Source organism: Hibiscus syriacus, unplaced genomic scaffold (assembly GCF_006381635.1).
Source record: "Hibiscus syriacus cultivar Baekdansim isolate YM2019G1 unplaced genomic scaffold, ASM638163v2 tig00109991_pilon, whole genome shotgun sequence".
NCBI classification, from domain to species: domain Eukaryota; kingdom Viridiplantae; phylum Streptophyta; class Magnoliopsida; order Malvales; family Malvaceae; genus Hibiscus; species Hibiscus syriacus.
In genome coordinates, this window is record NW_024062551.1 from 478,311 (window position 1) to 487,144 (window position 8,834).

The following is an 8,834-nucleotide window of genomic DNA, read 5'->3' on the forward strand; positions in this document are numbered from 1 at the left end:
TGCTCTAACCAATAACACATGCCCGAATTCCATACTTATTTTTAACCAAATAATAACCATCGTATGTCATTTCTTTGCATAGTGTAGAAAAAGCATTTCTCGTATATACTTGGGTTGCATTACGTTTTAAAGTTGACATCACACTGTTAATTTTGGGTTGGGCCGGTTAATGACTAATGGTTTTTTTTTTCAAATTTAAGTTTTGGTTAATTCGGTTCGAAATTGGTTAATTAATCGAATTAACCGAAATTGTTAAATATTTAATATATTATATAGTTTTAGGGGTGTTTACACTTCGATTTTAACCGAATTAACTAGATAAAACAAAAAATATTTAATATATAATATATATTATTTATAAATTTTGATTAATTAGGTTAACTGATCAATTAACCAAATTTTGTTCGGTTCGGTTAATTTTTTTGAAAAAATCAGTTCGATTAACGGTTAGAGGGGAAAATTTTGGTTAATGAAATTTGGGTAATTTGGTTCAGTCGGTTAACCGAATTAACCGAATTAACGATTGATTGAGTTAAGATAAAATCATATTTTAATGATATTTATTGGCACCGTCATTGCTTCAGACACTTACTAGACAGTAAAATATTTCAAGCATTGGCTTGATATCATAATATAAAGGATAATTTATCCATAAAATACATCTCAAACAATTTTGGTTCATATTTTATCAAATCCTAATCAAGATGTTAACGTACAAGTTAAAAAACCGAATTTTTTTTTAATGAAAATGAATAAATTTAGAACATATGAATAATCGAATGATTTTTTTGTAAATTTTAATAACCGGGAAGTCAACAAAAAGTCTTATAATTATGTATTATTTTATAATTTTTAATAATAATATACTCAACAACAAAGCAAAACAATTCTATAATAGATGAGCATTTGTGTACTTTTATCTTTATTTATATATAAAATTTTGTCAATTTGGTGGTTGAGGTTGCTATCTTCATAAAAACAGACTGTTTTTATAGCAAATTTCTGTCTCCGTTACATTTGATCCCAATCCCACTCTTCCACATTTAAGTACAAACGTGTGTTCCATTTGGTCGAATCCTTTTTTTTAAGGCTTCAACTTTGATCAGCCGTTCCCTCAAAAAGATGTTTTGATCAGGGTATTTCAAATTCCGATTCTTTAAAGAGTTTCCGGAATTGGGTTTTGCAGATTTCGTTTCACCCTGATGAATATGGAGACGGGTATTTGTTAGCGGCGATAATTCTATTTGACTGTTTAGCCGATAGGGATTTGACTGTGACTGATAGGAATCTTTAATTTCTTCTTTCAATCGGAAGAATTTGTAATTTTATGTTTGTTGAGTCTTCCTTGAAGAACACGAGGCAGCATACTAATCCATAAAACAGTCACATCCTGATCCTTTTTTTTTCAAGTAGTTGCAGGCAAAGTTCTTCTTCTGATGGCAATCCATTTAAGGGAGTGAAACATTGACCGTAAGATGTGTTTTTGATGTCTTCTTTGTTGTTGGTTTGGTCTGTTTTTCTTGTTTTTAGTGGTTTGAGGATTATGGTTTAGGGGAGATTTTTGTCTTTGGCCACCAGTTTTCAAGGCATTAATAACAATATGAGATTTCTAAGCATTGTTGGGAACTCCTTTGGATGTTCTGCATCTGGGGAACGCTTGGTTTCCGCAGCAAGAGATGGGGATCTTCAAGAAGCCAAGGCTTTATTGGAATACAATCCTAGGCTTGCAAGATATTCGACTTTTGGTGCTCGAAATTCGCCTCTCCATTACTCTGCTGCTCAGGGCCACCATGAGGTATTCAATTCCTTAATTCCAGCCTGCAATTGTTTCTTTCAAATTAATCATATTGGTGTTCGTTTTTTTATCAGATAGTTTCGCTCTTGCTCGAGTCTGGTGTCTATATCAATCTCAGAAACTATCGGGGTCAGGTAATTTGAATCCGGTTTTCATCGCTTAAACACCAACTAATTATCAACAATGGGTTATATTGTTTGTTTTAATTGTGCACTACAGACTGCTCTGATGCAAGCTTGCCAATATGGCCACTGGGAGGTTGTTCAAGCTCTGATTCTTTTCGGGGCCAATGTAAGATTTTTACTTTTAAGTTTAGTTTCATTTATTGCAATAGATCTGTATAGTTTTCGAACTTGAGTGATATCATAACAAGTGAAGTTTGTGCTGCAATGGTTGTTAGATTCACAAAGCAGATTATCTTAATGGGGGTACTGCACTCCACTTGGCTGCCTTGAATGGTCATTCCCGTTGCATAAGGCTCCTCCTTGCGGATTATATACCTAGCATACCCGACTGCTGGAAGATATTGTCGAATGAATCAGAAAATAAAGAATCAACTTCAGTTTTTGATGATGGGTAAATTATGTTAATCCTCTTTATTATTTCTCATGTCTACTTTTCTGTTTTCATTCATTCGCGTTTCATATTGATCTTCCAGTGCTCTTCGCGAGGTCATTAATAAACCTGCTGATGGAGGTGTCACTGCTCTTCATATGGCAGCGTTGAATGGGCATGTTGAAAGTGTTCAGTTGCTCCTAGATTTGGGAGCTTCTGTTACTGAGGTCACTGTGGAAGATGGAACGACGATTGATCTAATAGGTAATCAGAATTTTAAATGTGCTAGTTTGAAAGTCCTTGCTTGATTCACAGTCTATTGGTTTTGCAGCTATTTGTTATTGAGCAATAACAGGAAAAAAAACATATTTTTTATCGGATTAATTCTGCATTGCACTTTTCTCATGCCTCAGTTTTCTATTTTCAATAATTGTTGGACTTCAATTGTTCTTCCTTTTCCCCTTCTGTTTGATTTTGTCTCTCTTGTTTTTGCAAGCCGCCAATGTACATCTGAATTACGGTATATATGTGGATTCCCTTCTATTCGCATTTCGGTACGCTTCTGCCTACCTGATAAGAAATTGTCCATAAATACTGGAAGCTCTTAGTTTCACATCCATAAATGGCTAGAAGTCCCCCGTTCACCCCACACATCTCCTTTTCTAAAGGCTTTGTATCTGCAGACCATATTTTCTTTTCATTATCCTGTCGTCTTTATGTTCATTAGTAAAGCCTTTACAATCCGGCCAGACACGAGGGCCTCTTAGGTGATTCATTTAGAATGTTAGTGAAGAATTCAAATGCTGTTGAACTAGTATTGCGTCTCTCCTGCAATCCTTTTTTCCCCTTTTTGATCTCTTTATTTTTCTCCTAAAATAATGGCCTCGTTACGTTTGTTACCTTGCAGGTGCAGGGAGCACTGCTCTTCACTATGCTGCTTGTGGTGGAAATGCACAATGTTGTCAGGTATGTCTTAGCTTTGCGCAGCATCACAACCACCCAAATGCCGGGGAAAAAGGGAATGAGAAGAAACTAAATCATGTATCAATGTCACTCATGCTTTATTTATTTTTACAACTACCTATTTATAATTTTGATGTATGATGCTTCAGATTTTGATCGCCAGGGGTGCCAGTATTACTGCCACAAACGTGAACGGGTATGTTAATGTGAATCCTATTATGTTTAAATGCTATGCTTCAATGTTACTTTAGCAATGGTATCTTCATTTTGGGGGAAAAAATCTTTTTTTTCCTTCTCTTTTTAGGTTTAAAGTTTGAGTTGTATCTTCTGCTAAAATGCTTTATTAACGATATGTTTTTGCATTTCAAGAGCAAGAAGTTAGAATAAAAATTATACTAAATATGCCGCCTTTATAAGTGCGGGTAGTTTAATGCACAAAGTCCTTTAGCACACGCGGCTATATATTGCCATCTCGATTTACTTTTTACAAAGGCATAATGCCATATTTAATCCGATTTATAGCATATACTTTGTAATGTCTTAAGGTTTAACCCTGTCATGTTGTGACTACATCATATCAACTATCGCATGGTGGAAATTTTTTCATATAATTCGGTGGAAAAAATGGCAGTTCAGTCGAAATCTTGTTATTTCTTTTCTAAACCCTGTCTTTATGAGTTAGCAGTTGCGACTGATTATTGTTTTTCAATTATTACCTCAAGGTGGAGTCCTTTAATGGTCGCCCGTTCATGGCGTAAAAATTGGCTTGAGGAAATCCTTAGCAATCAGCCTGAAGGCCAGTCGCAAGCTCTTCCTTCACCCTTTCTGTCTCTTCCCCTTATGAGCATTATTAAAATTGCTAGGTGAGTGAAATCTGTTTATGCCATTTCATCAGTTCTCGGAGCTATAGACTTTTGTTTAACGTTGTAGAGTATTAGTTTCGCGTGTTTATTTGTTGATCTATGAACTTCTATCATCTTTATAGGACCGCAATTTGTTAATTTTTTAGCACATTAGATTGGAGTTTGCAAACTTAGTTGGAAACAGAGATAAAACCAGAGAGCAGAGGATTATGCTCTTTGTTCTCATCGACTAATCGTTTTTTTATAGTTTCTTGCCGTGCTGTTCAATTAACTCGAACACTGGAATAAACAACATAAAATTTCTTCTGTTCGCAATTACCTAGAGAATAAAACGACATGGGATAATTCAGCTTTGTTTTTGTCAAAAGTTTGTATCAACAATTGCGTAGATATTCATAGAAATATATACACCGAAAAGTGGATATACGTATGGTATGGACATGCATTTGTGAGTAAAAGCGGGTAATAGTTAATACTTTACGAACATGATGGCTACCGGATCTCACCAACCATTTTTCTGCTAAAAGCGAGTTTATCATATGAGCTAAACCTTTTCACCCTACTTTGCCTTATGAAGAGAGTGTGGATGGAGGACTGATGATTCCTTGTTCTCATGCCAAGATCCTTGTGCTGTATGTCTGGACAGGCAATGTACAGTAGCTGCAGGAGGTAACTTAATCGTTCCGTGTAACGCATCCTGCCAGACCGTATTTATTTCAGTTTTAGTCGCTGCTATCAATGTAGTCTGTGCAATTTTAATCGTGTTTGTCATTGTTGTTTATGGGATCATGAGTTATATTGCCTATGGTGCAGGTTGTGATCATGAGTTCTGCACACAATGTGCCTTGTACCTCTGTTCTACAAGTAACACCACAAATGTAGCCAATGGTCCAATTGGCTCAATCGCCTGTCCTCTTTGCCGTCACGGAATAGTATCATTTGTCAGGCTCCGTGGAACGAAGCCAACGGTTAAGGCAGTTGGAAGAACAAGTCTGTCCCTATCTTTCTGCACATGTTCCAGTGAGATGCCGGAGCCAACTTCAATGACAACCCTGCTCTGCAAGCCAACGGTCCATTGCGCACGAATTTCTCCTCCTGGATCATCGTTCTGCAGCATAAGTCGTAATAGTTACCCGTCGATGAAGATCCAATCTAACCTCTGCATCGGAGCTCCGAACGCTAGTCCTTTAGTTCCCTTCCCGTCGGACCGGAATTTGCAAGTCTTAAGACGCTCGGTTTGGGAGGGCAGAAGGTCATGGTTCTCAACACTCAATCAATGTGTAACTACAGGCAATGCATGCTGATATTTTCTAGTGATCTTCTCTTACGTTCTTTTTTCTTTCTATCCGGAAAGGTGGATTGGCCCCCCTCTAATTTTGCCCATAATTGTAAGTGAAACTTCATGTTGATAATGATTCCTGGTCGTGTAAATGCAAAGGGCATATTTTACCAGTTGTTTTAAAATGAAGCCTCAGTTTAAGCTTTGCATTCACTTCGGGTCCGAGTTTCGAGCATCTTTGTTTGTAGGATATATGTGAATGAGTTAAGAAAGTTCTGAACAAATATTACCTTGAAATCACTTCAGTATATTTTTAAGGTATTTATTTTCGGTTCGTATTTGTTTAAATTTTTTATATCATGTTTACTTATTTATTTTTTAAGGTGTTTGTGTTTAGTTCTTTCAGCGTTGGCGATTATATTCGCCAAAATAGAGAAATTATGTCATCAGTCCTTAAGATCCTTTAGTCTCACAGTTTGAACTTCAAAGTTCAATGTGTTCAATTTAATACCTTCATCGGTATTTAAAATGCAAAAAATTGATAGGAGGAGGAGTCTCGGATAAACGAGTAGATAAAAAAACTTTTAAACCGGTCTGTTCATCAACATAAGTGAACCGAACACGTCTCTATTCATCTTCATTCGTTTACTAAATAAATATAAAAAAATTTGTTCATACTTGTTCTTTCAACTTGATAATAAAACATAATTAAACGTCATACGAATGGTTCACGAACAGTTTATCGAACGTCTTGTTATTTAAAACTCTTAGATTTAACCATCGAAAACGACAAGTCTAAGAATTAATGTTTTTAAATATACTCAAATAAGGGCATAACATTTTCAGCAAAAACTTGGTTCTTTTATATTGCTCGCTGTTCTTTGTTATTACAAGTTTTGGTTCTGACGCTCGTCTATTTTTCCGCTCACAAATTCCTAACAATACATCATCAAGCACATAGTTTTATTCATTTGATAAAGTAAAATATAGGAAAATAACAAGTAAACTCACAAGAAGATATCTTTATTCGATTAACATCATCTGACTTTGAGTAGGTAGAAGCATCAAACTCGAATCCTGCATATAAGAAAAAGGCGAAAAACGTGCAAATGATATTAAGGGACATGATGCCTGAAACTTGTATAACAGGTGGAGTAGAGAGTAGTCGGGACTTACTCGTTAAGTTCGACTCGGACTATACCGGCGTCGGGATCGGCGATGGTCGAGAAAGCATCTCGAGAGAGGTTGATGATCCCCTGGCATCCGGCTTTACAGTAGTCGACAACTTTAACCACCACAGTTCTACCATTCTTGCAAGGGTGCGGTGCTTTGTTCGCTCCTCCTATGCATTTAACTCTATACCTCTTGCCGCATGCTCTTCCGTTTTGCCACAACGCATCGCTGACTCCGGCCACCATTATTCCATTCCTTTGGTTCCCATAGCATGCTGAAGCTGTTAAATAATTCAATGATGGATGATTGTGTCTAAACTACATTTACAAAATCAGTACAAAATATACGATTTTACACGAAAAAGAACGATATTAAAACTCTCGTATTTCACTCATTCTTTTTTAGGATTAATTTTTCACAAAATTCATTTAAAATCAACGCAATTAAACAAAAAATACAATTTTTAGGGGTTCACGGGCTTTCTTAGATTCAAGGGGTTTGGAATATTTGTTTAGAAATATGAACGGTAAGAAGAATTATTTCGAGAAGATAATCAATATACCTCAAAACTAGTCTCATCAAATGGCGTTTGGAGGAGATCACAGTCTTAGCATGTTGAACCTTTAAATATATTCATGTCGATTTTGAAAGAGTTTCATGAAAAACCAATCCTAGGAGAAGATGATGAGTGAAATACGAATATTTTGATATTGATCTTGCCATGAAATACGACCATTGATGAACGGTGATTGGTTGTCAATGGCAGCTTGAAAAGTCTAGCGTCAAAAACTAAACTTTTTAAACTGTAGTGACAAAATTGATATATCTTTAAAGTTAAGTGTTTAAAATAAAGTCGTTTTAAACTTTAATAATTATGTTAAAATGACGTCGTTTTATCCACGTCGCTATAATGAATGAAAAAATATAACCATGACATTATGTCTAGTTTATCTTAAAATAAAATTCATTTAATATATATACATATATACTCACGAAGATAAGGCGGCGGTCCATAGAAAACAGCATTCCCTTGAATAGCTTGCACGGCGGAGATAAGACACAGGATCATGGCCACCGCCGTCAGAAAAGCTCTCATATATTTTTCACCCATCACAATAATGGAGATTGATCTGATCCCTTGGTTTAAATCTTTTAAATTACAAGTTCTTGGGGCTGCCAACCCTCGCAATTTGTAGGTCCAAAAGTTTACTGTTCATAGTCTTGCGTGTAGTGCTTCACCCAAACTTTTTTAATTAGGGACAGTTTTTCCTCATAAGTGAATCATAATTTATTGCTTTCTCACCTTTCCACTTTGCTAGTCTTCATGAGAAATTTCCATCCCATTTCTTCACTTTTCTATGCTATTCACTAATCGTTCCACGGCGGAGCCACAGCTTGTTGGAGAGAATGTACACGTGTTCATTCTAAAATTCAAATTTTCTTAGATTAATTATTTATTTTTGTTGATATTGTCTATCCTGAAATTCTTTGTCAATCTTGAAATATGAATTTTATTCGATTAGTTACTTATTTTACAGATGGTGCATACACTGAAATTTTATTTATATCAATCTCATTTAAAAATTTTATGTTGTTAACATATATTTGCCTACCTTAAAAAATATTTTTAGATCCACCCCTTACTTCCTTCAAGGGAGACTTCGTATATACATGATGTTTGCATGATGCCGTATGGTGACATAACATATGTACATCTGGTCAGGCCACTTAGTAAAATTAGGGGTAAATTATGCAGACAGTTTCTTATGTTTTTTGTTTAATCGACTTTGGTCACAAATTTAAAAATTAAGGGGAATAGTCCGTAACATTATCAATTCGTTCGATTTTAGTCTCTCAGCTGTTAACTCCAGTTCGATTTTAGTCACTCAGTCATGTTAGGGACTTAAACAAAAGGGGGTTAATGAAAATTAATGGCTGGGAGACTAAAATCGAACAGAGGATAATGTTAGGGACCGTTCCCCATTAATTTTTAAATTGGTAATCAAAGTCAATCAAACCGAAAACGTACGGGACTATCTGCATAGCTTACCCTAAAATAAATTATTGCAAAATAAAAATATTAGGAGTAAATTACACCAGATATCATAAAACTTTAGGTGTTGTATCGTTTATACCACTAAACTTTTAATTTTGTCAATTACAACACTGAACTTTGATTTTCGTTTTAATTATACTACTGGACCGT

The 8,834-nt window shown here is 35.4% G+C and overlaps 2 protein-coding genes across 2 annotated transcripts; one reads left to right on the forward strand and one right to left on the reverse strand.

The window, feature by feature from the left end:
• Positions 1-990: 990 nt before the first annotated feature.
• Positions 991-5,755, forward strand: LOC120212042 (E3 ubiquitin-protein ligase XBAT32-like). Its single transcript, XM_039210480.1, has 10 exons — positions 991-1,795; positions 1,870-1,929; positions 2,015-2,086; positions 2,196-2,371; positions 2,454-2,614; positions 3,258-3,316; positions 3,463-3,509; positions 4,036-4,176; positions 4,754-4,845; positions 4,990-5,755. The coding sequence occupies exons 1-10, from the start codon at positions 1,601-1,603 to the stop codon at positions 5,478-5,480; spliced, it is 1,494 nt and encodes a 497-aa protein (XP_039066411.1). The 5' UTR covers positions 991-1,600; the 3' UTR covers positions 5,481-5,755.
• A 565-nt stretch (positions 5,756-6,320) lies between these two features.
• On the reverse strand, positions 6,321-7,769 carry LOC120212020 (EG45-like domain containing protein). Its single transcript, XM_039210455.1, has 3 exons — positions 7,622-7,769; positions 6,632-6,908; positions 6,321-6,532 (listed from the first exon to the last, which is right to left on the reverse strand). The coding sequence occupies exons 1-3, from the start codon at positions 7,737-7,739 to the stop codon at positions 6,520-6,522; spliced, it is 408 nt and encodes a 135-aa protein (XP_039066386.1). The 5' UTR covers positions 7,740-7,769; the 3' UTR covers positions 6,321-6,519.
• Positions 7,770-8,834: the final 1,065 nt, after the last annotated feature.

Excerpts from the sequence above, each read along its gene's own strand:
- LOC120212042 (XM_039210480.1), top strand. The coding sequence starts at position 1,601 with ATGAGATTTCTAAGCATTGTTGGGAACTCCTTTGGATGTTCTGCATCT. Across the intron at positions 1,796-1,869 it reads CTGCTCAGGGCCACCATGAG|ATAGTTTCGCTCTTGCTCGA; the intron begins GTATTCAATTCC and ends TTTTTTTATCAG. Across the intron at positions 3,510-4,035 it reads ACTGCCACAAACGTGAACGG|GTGGAGTCCTTTAATGGTCG; the intron begins GTATGTTAATGT and ends TATTACCTCAAG.
- LOC120212020 (XM_039210455.1), bottom strand. The coding sequence starts at position 7,739 with ATGGGTGAAAAATATATGAGAGCTTTTCTGACGGCGGTGGCCATGATC. Across the intron at positions 6,909-7,621 it reads TGGACCGCCGCCTTATCTTC|CTTCAGCATGCTATGGGAAC; the intron begins GTGAGTATATAT and ends ATTATTTAACAG.